The sequence below is a fragment of the Tamandua tetradactyla genome, chromosome 9 (genome assembly GCF_023851605.1).
Source record: "Tamandua tetradactyla isolate mTamTet1 chromosome 9, mTamTet1.pri, whole genome shotgun sequence".
Lineage (NCBI taxonomy): Eukaryota > Metazoa > Chordata > Mammalia > Pilosa > Myrmecophagidae > Tamandua > Tamandua tetradactyla.
Window position 1 is genome coordinate 88,948,184 of NC_135335.1, and position 23,631 is coordinate 88,971,814.

The 23,631-nt window shown below is 35.6% G+C and overlaps 1 protein-coding gene across 4 annotated transcripts in view; it reads right to left on the reverse strand.

Moving 5' to 3' along the window:
* Positions 1-2,568: 2,568 nt before the first annotated feature.
* Positions 2,569-23,631, reverse strand: part of RICTOR (RPTOR independent companion of MTOR complex 2) — a 193,025-nt gene continuing 171,962 nt past the window's right edge. For 2 of the 4 annotated variants that reach the window (XM_077117032.1, XM_077117031.1), the window contains 7 exons: positions 22,772-22,949; positions 21,973-22,057; positions 20,930-21,049; positions 6,340-6,495; positions 5,863-5,986; positions 4,318-4,456; positions 2,569-4,195 (listed from right to left, as the gene is read on the reverse strand). In XM_077117032.1, coding sequence (XP_076973147.1) covers positions 4,121-4,195; positions 4,318-4,456; positions 5,863-5,986; positions 6,340-6,495; positions 20,930-21,049; positions 21,973-22,057; positions 22,772-22,949 — 877 coding nt within the window. In that variant the 3' untranslated portion in view covers positions 2,569-4,120. Of the gene's footprint in view, positions 4,196-4,317; positions 4,457-5,862; positions 5,987-6,339; positions 6,496-20,929; positions 21,164-21,972; positions 22,058-22,771; positions 22,950-23,631 lie in introns of all 4 variants that reach the window. The other 2 variants (XM_077117030.1, XM_077117029.1) reach the window with 1 other exon arrangement.

The window sequence follows — 23,631 nt, forward strand, 5'->3', positions numbered from 1 at the left end:
AAACACCAGAACCTCCAAATATGTAGCAGCGTATTACTAAGTAAGAAAAAGAAAATCATGTGGTTAGGGAACATTAAGTCAGTTCTTTTTTCACAACCCCTTACCACATTTTAGAACTAATTTACACCATTTGTTTTACAATGCAGCTTTAAGGTTTCAGACAGGCCAGTAATGGAACATTTTTCAACTATAGCTATGAAATTTGTTAACCCCACCCCCAACCCCAAGATTTTGCATTTTGGGCTGAAACAATCTATTAAGTGGCAAAATTGCAAGGTATGCTTTTTTGGCATAAATTATATTTTTTAAATTAAATATTTTATAAAGAAAATCAAACAATGTGCAATTTGTGCATGCTTATGGCATAGCTATCCACCTACATTTATGAAAGTACTCCAAAGGGGAAGAAAAAAATAAACCACAGTCTGTGTGAGTCATATTATACTACTATGAATGAAAAATACCCTGGGAGCCTGGAACTGAAGGGAAAAAACAAAACAAAACATGCTTCTAGAAAGATTCTCACAGATTTTGATATTATTTGATAAGAACTGCTACTTAATTTCAATGGTATGCTTTTATAATGACATTCTCACTGTAGTGAAACTAAAGTTGTAACAATATATTCTGTGAATGGGGAAACAATGAAGACCTTTCCCAACTTTCATTTTGGAAAATCTAAAATGCTCACTCATTTCAAACAGCTCTTTACATAAAAATCTCTCTCAATCAAGTAAACCTTTTATTTCTTCCATGATTTCATGGATTGTGAATTTTAGACAAAACTGGAAGCATAGGACTAATGGGGAAAAAAACCTTAACTCCAAAGGAAATTTCCCAAGGTAGTTTACAAAGCTTATCTCACACAAAATTAGCACCTCACTCTTACCACGCAAAAATAACTGTAGTTCTAATTTGAACAAGAGAACATCGATTGGTTTTTATTGCTTAATGATCTGTGCTTTTTTGTGGGGATAAAAGGCATCCTCTGAATGGTACAAAATAAAATTTTATATAAATAGCAAGTAGACAAAACTAAGTAAGCATGGACACCTCATTGTCATACTCTGCCATTGTGAAGTGCTCTGAAAAACTCAGCTTTAATTATCTCAAGCTCTAGATAAGAGCTGAAGAGTATTAAAGCGTCTACTTGAAAAGGACTTGTATACATTATTATGTCAGAATAACTAATATAATAATGTATATATTCCAAAGAGCCTCTTTTAAAATAACTGACTTACAGAATGTCCTTGTGCTACCAATCTTTATTAGAAAACCTTTAATTAGGAAGAACAGATGTTCCCCCCTTCAATCTCCATAAGCATAAATAGGAAATAAAAGCATAAGACATTTTAGACCATATTCTACAAATACTAAATTTCTAACTTCCTTATATATCAGTATTTACTTAGTATGTAAAGTGGAAACCTGTTCTTAAAAAAATTTCAATTAGAAATGGCAATTCACTTTACAATTAGAAATTCACAGTTTATAACCAGCACAACTGCCCAAATTCCTCCAAATTATTCAATTACCAATAATACAAATTTATATGAACTAAGATTAATACTAAAATCTTGAAAAACTACGGTATTGACATTATTTTTGGTATTCTATAGTCTGGTAATATTATTCTTTATAGATAACTTTCTCAATTACTTTTATTACCACTGACACCTTTCCTGCTATAATTTAATATTTTTAAACATTTAAATTAATCACTTGGCACTGGATGTGAGCATTTTTCATCATAAAAGTCTACTTTTATACAAACAAGTACTCAAAGAAAACGTATTAGAACTGTCAGTGGATCCAATGATAAACAAATGGCACTATAAATTCAGGTGTAGACATTTCCTTAATTTACTGATACCCACAAAAAGCTCTGAGTGTCTCCCAAACTAAGTGCAATAGGCAGATATGATGATGTATAAATGTCTTTCAAAGTAACAGTCAAAAACTGTTCAGGCTAATAATAACTAAGCCTTAATTTCCAGAAAGCTGACCAAGGGTAGGAGTGTAGGGATGAAGGTGCAGACATGTGACAAAAACTCATTACTGGTATAATTTTAGAGGGATTAAACCACAGATTTTATATTTTATATTAACTGAGGTAGTGTTTAAAATGAATGTCTAAAATATTTTAATCCCATATGAATAAGGTTACTACATTACTTCCTTTGGAGTTTTTAACCACTATTTGGTCTAGTATCTGTGACATTTGGTTCTCTGGAAAGGCAGTTTAATTATCCAAAACCAAAGGCCAAGGTGACACAGGCAATGTTCTTAGAAGTACTGTTGACATTTAAATAAACATGTGGGTTCAGTGATAAATTAAAATAATGAAAATATTTGTTTTACCTTTAATTGGCTTTTATGAGAAAAATCTGAAGAGCCACTTTTTAACATAAGCAGCAGCTTACAGCCCTTATCTGCTTTGTTACAAGGTAAGTTGCTACACAGTGCACACAAGAACAATTCACTGAAGTGCAGTCAAAGAGGTGTGATGAAGTGAGATGAAATGCTTCATCCCAACAGGAACTTTCAGTGCCAGTAAATTAAAAAAAAAAAAAAAAAAAAAAAAAAAAAAATCTCTCTGTGAGTTATGATTTGTACTTCACAGGATTTTTTATAGAGATTTCAAAGGACAAACCCACTAAGCATCTCCAACATGGGAAAATATCAATATGCTATGACTATGTCAAAGCTGATGTGTAATTGTAAAAAAAATGGTACACACATGAATTAAAAAAGGGTCCTGATCAGTCCAGCTGGATTTTTTTCTATTTATATATAGATCTCAAAAAAGATAATCCTTTCATTTATAAGCATTCTAATGATGATGGCCATGCTATTTTTATGTACAAATTTGCATATACGTTTAATTCCTGTAAAGATTTCCAAATATCTTTAGGCATATACAAATTAAACAAATAAACAACAACAAAAAACCCTTGCCCTCATCAACTTAACTTCACAAATGTGATAAAGGCAATAACTATATTCATAAACTCACCTATCACTGCATTTAATTTGTGCAAAACAAGAAAACTGGTATAAAAACTAAATTACTGCTGCTTTAAAATTTGGTACTTAAGGCTTTTCACTACAATTTGTAATCTTAATACCCAATAAATGAATCAAATCATTTACTGATGATTTTTAAAAGGAAATATGGCTCTTCTTTTCCCATGGAATAATTGTAGGCAAACTTATCTTTTCCTTAGGAGATTTCAAGGGTTATTTAATGCTTTCTTTTGCTTTAGGTCTAAATTATAGTGCTTGTTCAAGTTCCCATTTAAAGACAACAATAATACGTAAAATATATGCATTCTACATAGACCTTCACTTGAATTATAAAATGATTTTCTGATTCTAATCAGGAACTGTAGTGAAAAACCTTAATTGGTTCAAATGTTCTACAATAATACATTGCAATAAAGTTGAAGAGATGGAAAGCAAATAAGAACCTTTATGCAATTCTAATAACATAAAAATAACTTATAAGTCCTGGGTTTTTGAGGCTCTTTTGCTTTGAGGTTACAAACCTCTGTAGTAGTGTACAAACAAGAAAAATGTGGAAGGGCCAAAGTTCCCCATCTAATACCAGCAGTTATAGCACATCCCACTGTGGTAACAGGATGCAGCCTTAGAGACACAATTCCTAGTTTCCACAAATCAGTTAACAAACAAGGCATCTTTATATTTACCCTAAAGAAAAAAAAAGAAAAGAGTTCAGAAGTAATTGTGTGAGGGGTGCTTCTGTATATCCTATTATTGTTCCACTGTCATTATGCTCTTAAAATGAAAAAAAAAAGAGAGAAAAAGAAAACCTACATAGGTATTCAGTGCTTGGCTCTTGCATAAAATGGTAATTAAAACTCACAAAACTGTGGTAATGAACACTGAACCCCCACAAAGGGCTCAACCAGGGGTGAGAAGGAAGTTGTTTTGGTTAGGGAAGTCAGCAGTTCCAACTGTTCATGTACCAGTAATTGCTGAAATAGTGTACAGAAGATACTCCTGTCTTTGCTGCCCAGTCAGCATTTTCTGAGGCTTTTAGGAAATCCACAAATATGAATATATATAGTGTATATCTATACAGATCATAAATATGAGGTCAGGATTCAGCAGATGTATCAACTGTAGGTTGCTTTGGTGGTACTGCCAACACAGCCTCTGCTTCTTCATGCATCTAGGAAAGAAGTGATTTGATATATTGCTCATGACTTTTGAGCACATAAATGGATATAATCTGTCAATTCAAATACAAAATTAATCTTGGAAGACAAATTTCAGAAGTACAAATTTACTTACTTGTAAAAACTGTACATCTTGAAATAATTCTTGTATGAACCTACGACACGGAAGTCTAAATGTGCAGTGTGAGAGCAAATGCGAAACCTCAGAGTAAAGGCATATGTCGTCAAATGTTTGAGGATACTTCTCTTTAATTCTAAAATCAAATAAAAGACTATGATGTGATAAAAATTGTAATCATGTTTTACTTATTTTTTTCTCCAAAGTATCACCTACTTTTTAAATAGTTTTTTCTCCAGATATTGATTAAACTTTATATGAGGTAAAGGTACAAGAATATAAAATATTAGATATTCCTATCTCACACTTAAATTACATATCTTAAGTTGTAAATATGTAAGGGTTATTTCTTTTAAAATTCTAAAACTTGAAGGTTTACTGGAAAGTTAGGAATATTCTTTTTATAGGCATGAGAAATTACAAAATTTATTTTCAACCTAGGATGACTTAAGTATATTAAAAATTAAATTTAAAAATAGAAATAAGTTCAGTTAGGATTATACCTCAGAATTAGCTGTGGGGTTATGGCAGAGGAAACAGACAGGTTAAGGCCTCCCTCCTAGAGCTTCAGGCCAGGAAGCCTGTAGTAGGATCCTGTCATCTGTATTAGTATTTTTTTTTTTTTCACATGGGCAGGCACCGGGAATCGAACCTGGGTCCTCTGGCATGGCAGGCGAGCATTCTTGCCTGCTGAGCCACCGTGGCCCACCCATTAGTATTTTTTTAAAGCCCTTCAGGTGACCCTAAAGTGCATTTCTTTAGAGAACCACAATATCAAATACTGCAAATCAAGATTTGGTTTGAATTTCCTTTTATTATGTGGCTGAGATTTAGAAAAATGATAAAAATTCTGCAAATTTTATAAAGAGAAAAAAGGAAAAAGGAAAAAAATTAAACCAAGAAAACATCACCTGTTTTATATAAACAGGTTTTCTCAAATTTTTTTGTCTTAGGACTTCACCTTCTTAAAAATTACTGCAGACCCCAAAAAGCTTCTTTTCTGTGGGTTATAGCAATGGATAATTGCCACATTTGATAAAATGGAGAAAATTTTAAAGTATTTTATTAATTCATTTAAAGATACTATTACATGTTATCAAAAATAAAATATATTTTAAAGGAAAAAAAATGCATTTTCCAAAAAAAACACAAAGGACTGGAGTGACCCTGCTTCATGTTTTTTGCAGATCTCTTTAAAGTCTGGCTTGGGCGGTATGATGGTGGCTCAGTGGCAGAATTCTCGCCTGCCATACCCGAGATCCAGGTTTGACTCCCGGTGCCTGTCCATGGGAAAAAACAAAAAAAATAAAAAACTAAATCTGGCTTAAGAGGAGAAGGCTGAGTTTTCATACTTTCTTCTATATCTAATCTTTTGCCATACGTTGTTTTGACTGATGAATCTGAAGAAAATTTAGCCTCACATGGGTATATAATTGAGAACCACTAATATAAGCTGATTAATTTAACTTCTGAAGTATTTCAAATACGCTTTCACCATAAAACAGAAACAATAAAAAATACTCATGCACATAGTTTACTCACGTTAGAAGCCCAGTTTCATGACATTTAGTTGAAACTGAACTACTCAAGTTAATGACTAATCTTAGCACTTCTTTCCGAAGGAGTATACGGCACATTGGTGTATCATCTGGAATTGTTTTAACACCTAAAAAAAGATTTCAGTGTAAAGTTAAATTATTTTACCGATATTATAATAGAAAATCATTATGATTCATGGAATTTGTTTTTAAACTTCACCTAGTTAAATATCTAACACTGAGATAAAATGCACATAACCTGCTATCATTTTGGGAGCAAAACTCTTTCTAATGAAATGAGATAACTAATAATGTATATGTCAGTGGCTGATAGAGGTGCAATATTTACAAGTCTGTTGAAGATAGTTCACTAAAACGGACTTACCATAGTTTTCAGACAACTTTTATTTACAGTATTTATGAAAAAAAAATCCAAGTATATTTTTACTAAGAACGCTTAGATTTGAATCTGAAAACTCACCTAGTAGCAATTCTGTGCTTTTAGTGCTGCTGGCTGAGCCTTCCTGAGACACTCCATCACTGCAGCCAGAAATCCCTGAAAACTTAGATGGAACCACTTCTAAGGGATTATGGACAGTCTGCTCACACCAATCAGAATATGGAATGTCTTGAAGATCTTGAGAAAAAAATATTTCCATTAAAGTATAATAGTGGCTTAATACCTATACTTGCGTTATATACTATAGAGATGATTTCTTGTGATTTCTTTCCAGTTTTCAACCACTGCTTTCCAAAATGAAGATTTTCAAAGCAAATTCAGACTGTTCAGATGGTGATTGCTCAGACAGTGAAATTTGAACTACAAAGACATTTATAAATTAGATTTATTTTCTTAAATTATAAAAATACATAAATATGATTATTTAAAAAAATCAATTAAAGACATACATAGAAAAAATGAAGGCACATTTTTATCTACCCCCTCTCCCATTCCTCCCATTCCCATCTAAATTCCTCTCTCCACAGGTAAAATTTGATATATAAAACTTCAGATCCTTTGCTATTTATATTTTCTTTTTCTTGTCCTGTATATGTATTAATAGGATTATACTATATGTATTATTTGATGACTTGTTTTGAAACCCCATTTAATAAGTACCACTTAAAGAATCATACTTCATTGTCTTAAATAAAGTTCAGTTCATTCTTAGTACTGAATTTATATACTACCCATGCATTTTTAAGGTACTCCTAGATGGGATATTGAAGTCAAATGACATTAAATTTTTTAAATTTAAAATCTTCCTAAGCATTTATACTTAAATCACCCAATGAATAGAGCAACTGGAAATCAGGAAGTCTTTGGTTATCCTTTTGGAAAGTAACACTGGACAACCTATAAAAGCATACAGTCTTAGCGCTGTAAGAAATCTTGGAAATTAGTTAAAGCTTTCATCTTATGAAAGAAAACAGATTCAGAGAGAGAAGGCAGGCTCCTAGTGATGGACAAGACTTTAGGTTCTCTTAACTAACTCAGTGCTCTGTCCACTACAGACATCGTCAGAGTGGAGGGGAAAAAGCTGCATTTTTAAAGGCCCAGGAAATTTGACTCATGTCAACATGTAATATTACCTCTCCCTAACTTGGTTTCCACAGAAAAGAAATATCATTTCATCTCACCTAAAAGCACTTCCTAAGATTACTACATAAATAATACCAAGGCAGAAAATGTTTCAGTTCTTTGGAAAGAAGAGCTACGAATTTAGTACTGTCCTGAAGTTTCTATTATTAAAGAAATTACATATCTATCAGGCACTTAAAAGTAAAAATGTTACTTATACACATTGATTTTGAAAACAAAACTATTGGTAAAAGATTGGAGAACTCTTAAAGAGGCACTTAAAAACAATTTTTTATATAGCTTTCTTCAGTAATAATAAAAAAACAAATAAGAGGCGAATACGTTATTTTAGACTCAGCTTTGAGCCACCTAGGCGTAAGGACAATACATTCTGGCACAAGTTACACTGAAAATTGTACTTTTCTCAATCGACATGTTTCTGAAAAGTCATATGTGAATTAGTTTATCTCTGTCCACACTGAATCAACATTCCTAACCTGTTGGAGTCATATCTGACTTCTAAAACTGTTAATCATTTTCATTAAAACAACCAACCAAACACACATTCTAGCTAAAACAGGTTTCAAAATAATTAGTTTATCCCATTGGGAGATGGGATTTTAAGCGTAATAATAACAGAAGATTCTTACTATATAGGGTATTTTGTGTGTGTGTGAAAACATGCTAAACCACAGGAATAAAAATTTTTTTAAATAAGATAATTACATGTATTAAATGGAGATTTCAGAGAACATGTGGGCAAAATATGGGCACTAAAACTGGCAGAATAAGGAAACCAAACAAATCTCGGAATGGGGAAAGGAATAGTCACTGGCCTACTTGTTCTTACACATGGACGATGTCCTTGATTGGGCTTAACATAAAATTTGGCATAACAGATTGAAGATATTTACCTGCAGGGATCTTTATTTTCCATCCTCTCTTAAGAAGTACTCCATGTAATGAACTTTAGTATACTTTTATTCAGGACATTTCTTTTCAAGGTTGCTTTTAATTTGGACAAAGAGTTTTGCCCATAAACTAAAGGGCCTCATCTATATGACTGAGATTCAGTTTCTTAACTGAAGTTATTTGTTTTTATTGTTTCTTCCCTTTTAATTAATAATATTCTAGTTTAGCTTTACTTATAATTAAAAATGGAGATAAGTCCAATGAAAAGCTAGAGAAGTGACAGAGAAACTAGCAGGACAGTGATTCCAGGGTGCAAATGAATTGAGAGGGTCTTCTTTACTACATAGGGAGGTCCTAGATGAAAAGCCTGAGGAACTGAGATGCAGAGAACCAAGAGACCATCTAGCTAGTGCAAACAGCCTAACACGCCCCTTTCTAAATGGAGGCCCGGAGCCCTCAGGAATGCATGGAGAGGGAGAAGGGGATTGCGATGTAAGCCAAGCTGTGTTCCTTGAAATTGCTACAACTATGCATACCGCCCACACCCAAATAACCCTTGCCCCTCCTCCATGCCCACTCACTGAAGCCCCACCCCTTTAAGCACCCCTATCCTGTCACCCTGGGACCCACTCCAAGACACCCATGTACTCATGCCCCGCAACCCCACCCCAACCCCTGTATTCTGACCCTCCAAATCATGAAATGCACCCCCCGCAACTTGTGCACCTGCACCCCATGCATACATGCACTGCAACCTGCTCCACACATTTGTGCCCCCCACTCCCGGACCTCACTGTCCTGTGCCCTGATCCCCACTACCCATGTGTGCAACCATGGCTCATGCACCCAGGCCACACCCTCCTATACCCGACGCACTATACCCGTGACCCACATACCCACACAGCTCCCTTGATTCACCTCCCACCACCATGCCCTGCCCCTGTGCTTCGAGGTGTGCCTGAGCTGCAACTCACTCCCACAGCCCCATATCCCACACCTCAGGATCTGGGCACCAGCATAGCACCAATGCCCTGTGCGTAGCCCTTCACCATGTTCCATCACTGCGCCACTGAGCCCTGCCCCATGCTCCACATCCTGCACCATACCTGTCCCATAAGTACAAAACCTAGAATACTGACAGATATCAACTTCCAAAGTAACCCTATCAGAATAAGTAAAAATGCATCAAAGGAACAGAATATCACAAAGCACAGGAAGGTACAGACAGATACAGCCTGGCCTAATGACCAAATTAAAACACTGGAGGAGACACAGACTGGAACAACTGATCAAAGATGTTTACATAACTCTACTAACTAAATTCAGTGGGTTGGCCAATGATATAAAGGAGATCAAGAACACACTAGAAGAACATGAAGAATTTGAAAGAATAAATAGAAAACTAGCAGATATCACAGTAATGAAAGATACTGTAAACCAAATAAAAAATACACTAGAGAAACACAAGATCTGATGTAGCAGAAGAAAGAATAAGCAAATTAGAGGACAGGACATTTGAATGCAAATGCACAAAAGAACAAATGACAAAAAGATGTAAAACTTTGAACTGGATCTCAGGGAAATGATGGACAGCATGAAGTGCACAAATATAAGAATCATTGGGGTTCCAGAAGAAGAGAAGAGTAAAGGTCTAGGAAGATTAGTTGAGGAGATAATGGGGAACAATGTCCTAGCTCTTATAAGACATAAAATTGCAAATCAAAGAAGGCCAAAGAACCCCATAGAATAAATCCAAATATGCCTACTGTAAGACACATACTAATAAGTTTGTCAAATGTTGAAGAGAAGCAGAAAATCCTGAAAGCACCAAGAAAAAGCAATCTACTACTTTCAAGGGAAACCATATAAGACTGAGTTTGGAGTACTCAACAGGCACCATGGAGGTGAGAAGGCAGTGGTAATGATATATTTAAGATCGGGAAGAGAGAGACTTCCATCAAGAATTCTGTACTCAGCCAAATTGTCCTTTAAAAGTGAGGGAGAGATTAACATTTTCACAGACAAACAAATGCTGAGAGAATGTGTCAACAAGAGACTGGCTCTACAAGAAATACTAAAGGGAGTTCCATTGGCAGAACAACAACAAAAAAACACAGGAGAGGGAGATCTGGAGAAGGACACTGAATTGAGAGTACCAGTAAGGGCAACCTGAGGGATAAAAAGGAAAACAGGGAAAAGAATACATGAATCTGACAAATAAAAACCAAAGGATAAGATGACAGATTTAAGAAATACCTTTACAGTAATAACTTTGAATGTTAATGGGCGAAACTCACTAATTAAAAGATACAGAATGGCAGATATATGATTAAGAAATATGATCCAGCAACATGCTGCCTGCAAGAGACTCATCTTAGACCGAAGGACATAAACAGATTGAAAGGATGAAAAAAGATGTTCCCTGCAAGTTGTAACTGAAAGAAAGCAGACACTGCTCTACTACTAAAAGACAAAACAGAATTGAAAGGTAGGGCGGGCAACAGCGGCTCAGTGACGGAGTTCTCACCTGCTGTGCTGGAGACCAGGGCTCAATTCCCAGAGCCTGCCCATGCAGGAAAAAAAAAAAAAAAGAATTTAAATGTAAAGAAGTCATAAGAGACAAAGAAGGACACTACATATTAATACAAGGGACAATTCACCAAGAAGAAATAACAAGTATACATGTTTATGTTTCCAATCAAGGAGCTCCAAAGTACATGGACACGAAACAAACACTGGTAAACTGAAGGGAGCAATAGATGGTTCAAAAATAACAGTGGGAGGGCGGGCCATGGTGGCTCAGCCGGCAGAGTTCTTGCCTGCCATGCGGGAGACCTGGGTTTGATTCCTGGTGCCTGTCCATGCAACAATAACAAAAATAGTGGGAGAATTCAATATACCACTCTCCTCTTTAGATAGAACAATTAGACAGAGATCAACAAGGAAAGAGAGAACTTGAACAATTTGATAAATGAATTAGACCTAACAGACATTTAGATATCGTTACACCCCCAAACACCAGGAAATACATTTTTCTCTAGTGTTCATGGAACATTCTCCAGGATAGATCATATGCTGAGGCACAAAACAAGTCTTAATAAACTTAAAAAGATTGAAATTGTTCAAAGCACTCTCTCTGATCACAATGAAGATGGAAATCAATAACCATTAAAGAACCAGAACTTTCACAAATATATAGAGAGTAAATAACACACTCTTAAACAACCAGTGGGTCAAAGAAGAAATTACTAGAGAAATCGGTAACTAACTGGAGATAAATGAAAATGAAAATACAACATATCAGAACTTACGGGATGTGGCAAAGGCAGTGCTGAGAGGGAAATTTATTGCCCTAAATGACTATATTAAAAAATAAAACATTTTTGAGCCCTGCCTCTTAAAACTCTTAACCAGCTTTATTCAAAGAACCATACATTCCTTAACCCATGACCAGGTCAACCATATGATGCAATTGCAGTCCTTGCAGAGAACTTCCAGATGCCAGGATGGATGGGAACAAATTCAACCCCACCCCATAACAGCAGGAAATAGCCAGAGCAGACTGATACCCTAACTCCCTTCCCATCCACTCAACCCCTACACTTCCATTCCCATGTGCTATAAAACAAAAAGGCTGAAAATGCTAGAATTCCCCAGGAACTTCAACCTACCCCTGCCTCTCTCCCATGATGTAGCTATCCTTTAACATCTATCTCTACACAGCAGTTGCACTCCTGTGATAACCCTTTGAGCCAGCATCTGCCCTCTGGCAACTGCATTTCTGTGATAACTTCCTTGCTCGGTGCCCACCAAAATGCAGGCAGTTACAACTCTGTCAAAACTCCAGCAGCATTTAACTTTTTAATCCCACCAATGAAGAGCTGTCAACTCCCAATTTAGCACCCTGCTCCCAAAACCAACCAGCGGCAACCTGCCAACTTTCCCCTCCCAAGCTAGACAAAGAAAACCTACCGCCTTCCTTTCCCTACTTCCTGCCAACCATCCTATATAAGCTGGACTTAAGGGTAGCCCAGCTGCACATAGCTTCACAATAAAATTCCTTTAATTGAGGGAAAAAAAAAAAGAAGAGCAACAATCAAGGACTTAACTGCTCACCTGGAGGAAATGAGAAAGAACAGTAAACTAACCTCAAAGCAAATAGAAGAAGAGAAATAGCAAAGACTAAAGCAGAATTAAATGAACTGGATAACAAATGAATAATAGAAAGAAACAATAAAACAAAAAGTTGGTTCTCTGAGAAAATCAATAAATGACAGATCCCTATAGCTAAACTGACAAAGAATAGAGAGGAAAGTAAACAAAATCAGAAATGAGATGGGGGTCATTACCACAGACCTTGAAGAAGAAAAAAATCCTAAGAGGATTCTCTGAGCAAATTATGCCCACAAACTAGAAACTTAGATCAAATGGTCACATGCCTAGAAACACACGACAAATTACAGTGTCTTGAGAAGAAACAGATCTCAACAAACCAATCACACACATCACACATAAAGAGATGCAATCAGTTATCAAAAATCTTCCTACAAAGAACCCTGAGACCAGATGGCTTCACAAGGGAATTTTATCAAGCACTTCAAGAAGAAGGAACACCAATCTGCTCAAATTCTTTCAAAAACTTGAGGAAAAACAAACACTGCCTAATTCATTTTATGAAGCTGTTCTAGTCTGCTAGCTGCTGGAATGCAACACATCAGAGAAGGATTGGCATTTAATAAAAGGGGATTTATTTCATTAGTTCTTCAGAGGAAAGGCAGCTAACTTTCAACTGAGGTTCTTTCTTACATGAGAAGGCACAGGGTGATCTCTGCTGACCTTCTCTTCAGGCCTCTGGGTTCCAACAACTTTCCCTGAGGTGATTTCTTTCTGCATCTCAAAAGGCCTGGGCTGAGCTGCGAGTGCTGAGAGGAGGTATGCTGAGCTGCTTGGGCTGTGCTACGATGCACTCTCTCATTTAAGCACCAGCCAATTAAATCAAATGTCATTCACTGCAGCAGGCACGCCTCCTAGCCGACTGTGATGTAATGAGCAACAGATGAGGTTCACGTACCATTGGCTCATGTCCACAGCAACAGAACTAGGCACCTTCACATAGCCAAGTTGACAACTGAATCTAACTACCACAGAAGCTAATATCACTCTATACCAAAACTCGGTAAAGACACTAAAAGAAAGGAAAGCTACAGGTCAATATCCCTAATGAACACTGATGCAACAATTCTCAACAAAATACTAGCAAATTGAAAACTAGCAAAACTGAAAGGGAAAAATCACATGATCATTTTGATTGATGCTGAAAAAGCATTCAACAAAATTCAATATCCTTTTCTGATAAGGAAATCAAAGGAAACTTCCTCAATATGATGAAAGGCAGATATGATAAACCCATAGAAAGCATTGTACCCAATGGTGAGAGACTGAAAGCATTCCCCTAAGATCAGAAATGAGATAAGGATACCCTCTTTTACCATTATTATTCAACACTATACTAAAATTTCTAGCTAGAGCAATCAGGCAGGAATAAGAAACAAAAGGCATCCAAATCAGAAAGGAGGAAGTAAAACTTCCATTATTTGCAAATGACATGATACTATACTTGGAAAATCCTGAGAAATCTACAACAAAATTCCTTGAGCTAATAAATTTAGTAAGGCAGTAGGATATAAAATTAATGTGCAAAAATCAGTAATGTTTCTATAGAAAAGCAATGAGTTAACTGAGGAGTCAACTAAGGAAAAAAACCCACTCAAAATAGCAAATAAAAGAATCTAGTATCTACGAATAAACTTAAGTAGGGATGTAAAGGACCTGTATACAGAAAGCTACATAACATTGCTAAAAGAAACCAAAGAAGATCTAAATAGATGGAAAGGCATTCCCTGCTCGTGTATAGGTAGATTAAGTATAGTTAAGATGCCAGTTCTACCCAAATTGATCTGTAGATTCAACCCAATACCAATCAAAATTCCAACAACCTACCCTGAAGACTTGGAAAAGCTAGTTTTCAAATTCTTTGGGAGGGGAAAGAGACCTTAAATAGCTAAATATATCCTTAAAAAGAAGAACAAAGTGTGGAGATTAACACTTCCTGATTTTAAAGCTTTATTATTAAGCCAAAGTGCTCAAAACAGTATGGTACGAATCACAGCTGGATGGGCATCAGATGCCTGCTGGTCTGACACCATGTGCTGTGAGGAGTTTCCATGTTCCTGTTGCCGCAACTGCAGTCTCCCACCGCAAGTTTCTGCAGATGAACTCAAGGCACAGAATGATTTGGTAAGTAACTATATTACTCAGCTAGGTCCTGGGAATATGTGCTTTTCCCTTGGATGATCCAGAGGGTGGCAAGCACTGGGTGGTAATTGTCGCAGGTTCAAATGACTGGTATAATTATAGGCACCAGTGGTCTTTGACTCCTTGTCAAATATAAGTTGTTCATGCAGGAAACTCAGGTTCAATTCCTGGACCATACACCCAAAAAAAATTGAGTTGGCTATTCGGCAGGTGAACTCACTGCTCTCCCCAATTTATGGAACATGACTCCTAAGAGTGTAAATCTCCCTGGCAACATGGGACAGAATTCCTGGGATAAGCCAGGACCTGGCATCAAGGGATTGAGAAAGGCTTCTTGATGAAAAGGGGGAAGAGAGAAATGAGACAAAATCAAGTTTCATTGGCTGAGAAATTTCAACCAAAGTCGAGAGGTTATCTTGGAGGTTATTTTAATGCATTATATAGATGTCCTTTTTTTAGTCTATGGTGTACTGGGAGTGGCTGGAGGGAAGTGATCATGGTGATGAATACAAAACTATGTGATGATATTGTGAGCCACTGACTGTACACCATGTATGGACTTTATGCGTGTGAAGATTTGTCAATAAAAACATTTAAAAAAATCAACAGCACGATATGGACACAAAGACAGAAGAGCTGACCATTGGAATTAAATCGAGAATATGGAAATAGATCATCAAATCTACAGTGGACTTATCTTGGACAAGGTCCCCAAATCCACTGAAACGGGACAAAATAGTCTTTTCAATAAATGGGCATGGAAGAATTGGATATCAATAGCCAAAAGCATGAAAGAGGACCCTTAACTTAGACCCTACACAAAAAGTAACCCAAAGTGGATCAAAGACCTAAATATAAGAACCAGTACCATAAAATCCTAGGAGAGAATAAGGGAAACATCTTTAAGATTTAGTAATAGGAAGTAGCATCCTAAACTTTAAACACCAAAACACAAGCAAATGAAAGAAAAAATAGATAAATGGTAATGTCTCAAAATCAAATGCTTTGTGCCTCAAAAGACTTTGTCAAAAAGGTGAAGAGGCAGCCAATTCAATGGGAGAAAATATGTGGAAATCACGTATTGGATAAAGATTTTATAACCTGTATACATATAGAAATCATAACAACTGGACAATAAAAGAACAAACAACCCAATTATAAAATAAGTTGAAGATACGAATAGACATTTTCCAAACAGCAAATACAGATACCTAAAAAAGCACATGAAGAGTTGCTCATTTTCATTAGCTATAAAGGAAATGCAGATCAAGACTACAATGAAATACCACCTTACAGCTATAAGAATGGCTGCTATTAAACAAACAGGAAATTACAAATGTTGAAGAGGATGTGGAACTATTGGGACACTTATGCATGGCTGGTGGGAATGTATAATGGTACAGCTTCTACAGAAGACAGTTGGCACTTCCTTAGAAAACTACATATCGAGTTGCTCTGTGACCCAGGAATACCACTACTTTTCGCCAGAAGAGTTGGAAGCAGTGACACAAACAGCCTTACACACCAATATTCACAGCAGCATTATTCACAACACCAAAAGATGGAAATAACCCAAGTGCCCATCAACAGAAGAATCAATAAACAAAATGTGGTATATACGTATGAAATATCATCACAAAGTTGTGTATTCATCATCATGACACCTATGTGTCTTGTTAAAATGCAGATTCTGTAAGCATGGGTGTTCTAGTTTGCTAGCTGCTGGTATCCAATATACTAGAAATGGAATGGCTTTTAAAAGGAGGAATTTAATGAGTTGCTAGTTTACAGTTCTAAGGCTGAGAAAATGTCCCAATTAAAACAAGTCTATTGAAATGTCCAATCTAAGGCATCCATCCAGGGAAAGATACCTTGGTTCAAGAAGGTCAATGAAGTTCAGGGTTTCTCTCTCAAATGAGAAGGCACATGGCAGACACAGTCAGGGATTCTCTCTCAGCTGGAAGGGCACATGGTGAACACGGTGTCATCTGCTAGCTTTCTCTCCTGGCTTCTGATTTCATGAAGCTGCCCGGGAAGCGTTTTCCTTCTTCATCTCCAAAGGTCGCTGGCTGGTGGACTCTCTGCTTCGTGGTGCTACAGCATCCTCTGCTCTCTCTGAATCTGCCATTCTCCAAAACGTTTCCTCTTTTATAGGACTCCAATAAGCCAATCAAGACTCACCCAAATGGGTGGAGACATTTCGTCACCTAATCCAGTTTAACAATCACTCTTGACTAAATGACATCATTCAGGGAGATGATCTGATTACAGTTTCAAACATACAGTATTGAATAGGGATTATTCACCCTTTATGAAATGGGATTTTGATTAAAACATGCTTTTCTAGGGTCATGCTTTCAAACCAGTACAATTGGGTAAAGTCTGAGAGCCCACCTTTTTAACAAGCTCCCAGGTGAAGTTGATGCTGTTGGTCCGCTTCTAGAGGGTTTAGTTTCTGCTTTTCTTTCTAGGCTCATTTCTGTACTTTCTTGCATCCATTCACATAGGTGCCCTTTAATTCCTTCTACTCCCCATGCTTGATCCCATAGGAGGACGTTTGTTCGCACTGTTCTCTCTGTCTACAGCTATATACCACAGTTCAGTTAGTAAGTTTCTGCTCATTGCTGAACTACAAGTTCAACAATAATTTCTCAGAAATCTTTTCCTTGATCTGCCTACTTGTTCATAGTCCTTTTGCTAGTATCCTGTATCTTTTTTTTTTTTAACTTTTTTATTGTGAAATATAGCACATATACAAAAAGCAATAAATTTTCTTAACAAGTAGTTATAAAACAGATTTTAAAGTTTGGTATGGGTTACAGTACATTGATTTTTTTGTCTTTTCTTTTAGCTGCTCCAAGACACTGGAGACCAAAATATCAATGTAATGATTCAGCAGTCATACTCATTTGTTAAATGCTATCTTCTCTGTTATACACTCTTCCTTCTCTTTTTTTTCTTTTTTGTGAAAAATAACATATATACAAAAAAATCAATAAATTGCAAAGCACACATTGCAACAATTAGTTGTAGAACCGTTTTCATAGTTTGTTTTGTGTGGGTTACATTTCACAATTTTAGGTTTTTACTTCTAGCTGCTCTAAGATACTAGAGGCTAAAAGAAATTTCAATATAATGATTCAGCAAACATACTTGCTAAACCTTACCTTCTCTATATAACTCAGCCATTACCTTTGATCTTTCTCCCACTCTTTAGGGATATTTGGGCTATGCCCATTCTAAATTTTTCATGTTGGAAGGGGCGTCAATAATATTGGATAGGGGGATGGAACTAGTTGATCAGAAATGCTATTTTTATGAAATATTTTTCTTTACCCCCATTCCCATGTCTACCTAAAGGTGTTAAAAATGAAAGCTAGACTGAAAGGGCCATATACTTCAAGAAAATTAGAACAAAGTTATTTTTATACATTTAATATGCTAAGTGGGTATAAGTTCATATTTTAAATCTTGCCTGATTCATTCATTTACATAATCTGCCTGACCCTTACAGACATTTTTTTAATCAAGATGGGTAAGTTTATTTTTCTTTTATGTAATTTTTAAAAACTTTTCTACTGTATAATATAATATATATATAAAGCAAAGAAAAAAAATCAACAATTTTCAGAGCATTCTTCAATAAGAAGTTACAGGACAGATCCCAGAGTCTGCATTGGGCTACCATACCATCATCTCAGATTTTTCCCTTCTAGCTGCTCCAGAATATAGGAGGCTAGAAAGAATAAATATTTTTTATCATCACAATCGACTTTTTTTCTTTTTCTGTGAAAAATAACATATATGAAAAAGTAGTAAATTTCAAAGCACAGCACAACAATTAATTGTAGAACAGATTTCAGAGTTTGGTATGGGCTACAGTTCCACAATTTTAGGTTTTTACTTCTAGCTGCTCTAAAATACTGGAGACTAAAAGAAATATCTATTTAATGATTCAGCAATCATATCTGTTAGTTTAACTCCACCTTCTCTGTATAAGCCCACCCTCACCTTTGAGCTTTCTATCCCACTCTTTAGGGCTATTTGGGCTATGGCCATTCTAACTTCTTCATGTTGGAAGGGGCTGTCAATTATATGTGGGTAAGGAGATGGAACTAGCTGATATTCTGGACAGGATGGCCCCTCTAGGTTTTAGGACTTATCTGGTCCAGGGACCCATCTGGAGGTTGTAGGTTTTTGGAAAGTTACCCTAGTACATGGAATCTATGCAGAATCTTTTATATTGCCCTAGGTGTTCTTTAGGATTGCTGGAATAATTTTGGTTGGAGTCTGGTAAATTATGATAGACTCCATGAAGCTAAATGAAGCTTACATAAGAGTGACTTCCAGAGCAGCCTCCTGACTCTATTTGAACTCTCTCAGTCACTGATATTTCATTAGTTACATTTCTTTTGTTGATCACACGGTGACAAAGCTGGACTGTGTATCTATCTTTGATGGCACTTCTTATAATTGTGGAATAGTTGAGTAATCAATCAATGCATTTCATTCCCTACTGGGCTACAACTCAAAAGGCACAGGAAAAAAGCGTCCCTTTTTTATTGCTCACAATTGTTTTTCGAGCATCTAGTACACTGGTCCATAGTAGTTGAGTGATAAATGTTATGCTGAGTGTATGAATGATTATAGAATTCAGTGACTTTAGCCTTCCCTGCTTCATATCTTTGAGATGGGTAAATTGTACTCACCCTGTTCTCCTCAACTGAATACCTCCCCAAACTAGAATAAGAACCCCAGTGGCTACAAAGGCTGTGCTTTGGGAAAATCTCTCCAATACTGCACCATGTCTTCCACAAGCCTCAAACTTTAGAACACTGAATTCTAAAGATCAAAAATGAATTAAAACTAGCTATGACTGCCTTCTGACTAGGCAATTAGGAGTTGGCTTCCTGTTTCTTGTTAAGTAAGTGGAAAACAATATAGCAAAGCTACATAGTAAGTACTTTATAAATATTTGTTGAATTTGAGTAAATGAAGAAACATAACTCACAGGTACTAAAAACAGCATAAGCGAAGCAAAAACCAACCTTTTTTAAGATCCTTAAAAAAAGATCTTCCATACTGATTTGTATAATGCATCAGGACAAGAGTTTCCCAAACTTTTTCACTCACAGAAAATGAAAATAACTTCAGTACACCAGGTTCTTGTATAGAGGCTAGTCTAGGGGTTTGTCAAACCCAAGCCTCACTGGGACAAGGAAACACTGAGAGGTTCCCATATCCTATTTTTCACACATCAGTATGCTGCTACCTATTAGTTAGGAAGCTCTGAATTAGAATATCAGGAAGAATTTGGTACAGTAAATCAGAGAACTTTGATCATCACTAGGATTTTCTGAAGCTGACTAAATTATATTCACTAAAAAATTTATCTACTGTGACACTTCAACCTACATATACACACATATGCATGTGTGTGTATATATATATATACACACACACACTAACTTTAAGTTGCTATACATGCTTCTTGTTCATTCATATAAAAAAGGTTAATCTGGTTGTACTTTACGTACTCACTCACCAAGTACATACTGAGTACCTACTAAGCAAAGCAATATGTGGCTAGGTATTAGAAATACAACAATGAGAAGACATGATGGCTAATGCCCTGAAGGAGTTTACTGACTGGAAGAGAAACAAGTAAACTAGAAATAATGATTTTAACTACCACAAAAAAATCTATGTAAAAAATTCAATGAGAACAAAGAGGAAGAGGATCAACACTCGACTTAGAAAGTCAGAGAAAGCTTCACAGAGAAGATATTCTTGAAACTTAAGATGAGGTGGACTTTTGTGTGAACTTGTGTGTGTGTGTGTGAAAGGGACAGACAAAGAGAAAGGAACTGAGAAGACATGTTTTTCACTCCCACAGTCATGAAAAAGAGCATAGGTTGGTTCAAAAATAACAAGTCAGTAGTAATGGTGTCAATTATAAGATACAGGAATGGTGAAATATCAGTGGACAGATCACAGAGTCCTGCATGCTAAGCATTAACAGCCAGTATGGCACTGAGAACAGATTAGTCCCGGGCAATATATGAAAGGTGAATGGGAAGGGACCCAAACTGGAGGCTGAAGGACTAACACTCAAATTGGGAGATGGTGAGTGTCTGAGCTAAGGCTGAGGTAGTGACAATGGACTAGGAACGAATGAGCAACAGAGATGGTGGATTACTTGTTTATGGAGAAAATTCAAATTCAGATGGATTCAACCCAAAGGACAAACATAATTTCTCACCTGAATGACTACATATTGCACTTAGTTGGTTACTGGGCTGGAAACCCAGAATTTCGATACAGACGCAATAAAGGCAGTTATCATCTGTATGCTCCTGTAGTCCAGTGTCTTCTGTACTTTCTAAAAACAGAGAAGCATCTGAATGGATTGAATTCATTATTTCCGTAAGACTCATCTGCTGTCGCAGCAAGTGAAAAGAGTTTTTTACAAGACCTCCAGTTCCAGATGGAAGACCTGTGCATAAGTAAATATAAAACACAATCCGATATAGTAAAATGATACCTCTTTCAAGGTACCTTAATCTATGTGAAACTTTAAAGGAGAGAAATTAGGGAAGAAAACCAGAGCTTTTTTTTTTTTTACGGTTCAAAATCTAACCTTAACTGGGGTAAAAAAAAAAAGAATAACTTCTTTAAATTATGAAAATAACTAAAATCAGCAGATATTTTATATTAACTTAATAAGGGATCTTAAATACAAAGTGGGAAATTAAGATTATATAATTAAGGCATTGTTTCAATCATTCTCCATGTGTCTAAAGAAAAGTAATAATTCTGAGTAAAATGTACCTGTTAAAAAATAATCATCAAAAAAAAGAAATAAAAAAAAATCATCAAGATTATGAAGCTATGAACTTGTGACTTACATGCATATATTCATTAAAATAATAAAATTCACAACAAGAGCTCATGTAATTTCTAAGTACTTTTTTATCCTTCTCCTCACACAAACAGTTGTCTCCTCGATCTGTGTTTCAAATGTTTCATGTATCACATTTTTAAAACTGAAACAACTGATGTGGTTTTACTCTTCTTGAGAGGCAGGACACAGTTAAAAAAAACACCTTCTTAAATCTTTCACAAACGCTTATTGTGGTTTAATTTTAAGTTGACGCAAACAACTATTTTGGTATGATTGTTGGCTCAAACACAGATGAATTTGTTTGAGCCAACTGAATTTCTAGTGTTTTTCTAACATAAAGAATTATGAATCTTTTCTTTTTTTAAACGTAGAGTCTCATGGGAACAAAGACCATGCATTACCTCCTGCATCATGGGCAAACACTCTTGCTGCTCGATCATCATGTGGAGATATGTTTTTTGTCTGAAAATAGGGAATATCCTGTACCTAAAACAGATATAAATCATGTAAATTCTGCTATAAAGAGAAGTCCACTTTATGAATATTAGAAATATTAAGTGAAGTACAATTAAAATTGACTTCTTGCAGCAGATAAAACTATAATGAAAAGTTTAAAGTTAAATTGCTAAAACTTGACAGAATAACCCTAAAAGTCTTTATCATATTCTTGGTGAGTTAAAAGAATATTAAAGTAATTATTTTTAGCATTCATCTAAAATGCCTTTAAGCTTCTGAGTAAATGTGTATTCTTTGGTATTACATATCATTTAGAAATTTATGGGTGTTTCATGGGATTAGGGCCACCTTATATGACTGAGCACCATCTGTGGCTGCCCTATGTGAGATAAACTGGATCAAGGATCAAGCAAGGAATAAGACAAAATTGACTAAAAAACAAGATTAGGAATTCATTATATTTCTACAGAGAATACATTGATAATGGAATGAAATATCATAGTGAGTTAGCATAGGAAGAGTGGGACAGATAATGTTCTGGGGACTTGGAGATATCAAATAAAAGAATACAAGAGAATTGAGATGGTGAAATAGTTTTCATCTTACAATTCCTTAAATAAATTGCCTTAAAAAAATCATCTTCCCCAAAATTAGGATTCACTCTAAGATTTCTGGTAAGCAGTTAGAAAATATAAAAAACAAACAAACCAGGAAACAAATTCATAGAAAAATTTTTGATGATACCTGGAATATATCATTGATGTCTACTGGAAGAGCAAGACCAATATAGTCATCTGAACTACCGTATGTAGCACTGGATACCATGGATCTCACTGAGGAGGATCGCTGAAGGGTGTTTTGATTAATAGGACTTAATAAATCTTCTTTATCTAATGAAGCATAACTTAAAGCTTTCATGAACCTATAATTCCATGAAAAAAAAAACTGCATTAGTTAATCGATTTGTAATAGTAATATAAAGAAATTAGGACTTACCTTCATAAAAGACAAGTAGCTAGTCAAGTATTAAGTAGTGCCATCTTTTTTTACCAGGAACATATAAACACTTAAAAATATTCAGCTATTATATATTGATATACTAAAGGTCATCAGTAATGTTGACTGTTACCAAAAAGAACTGTTAAGATCTTTCAATTAATGGTGAAAACGTAGGCAATACAATTCTTTTTTTTGGGGGGGAGCAGAAGTGCATGGGCTGGGAATCAAATCCCGGTCTCCCACATGGCAGGCAAGAATTCTACCACTGAACTACCCTTGTACCTCCTTAGGAAATACAATTTTCCATTAATGGAATTAAAAGATCAGAAGGGACTTTAAGCTAACTTTAATAGCATGTTAATGTTTTACCTCTAGAAGTAATAAGAGAAACTGATCTCGGAATTCAGAGACATAGTCCAAGGACTACCTTTGTAATTATTTGAGATGGCTAGGTTTGCTATGACATAACTAAGGACATGTGTATCTACTCTGTGTATATTATATTTATGAAAAATAAGATTAACTACTCATAATTGCTTATGTGGTGATTAATGTTTTTGTTATCAACTTAAGAATCATGTAACAGCCACAAAACTGCAAAATGT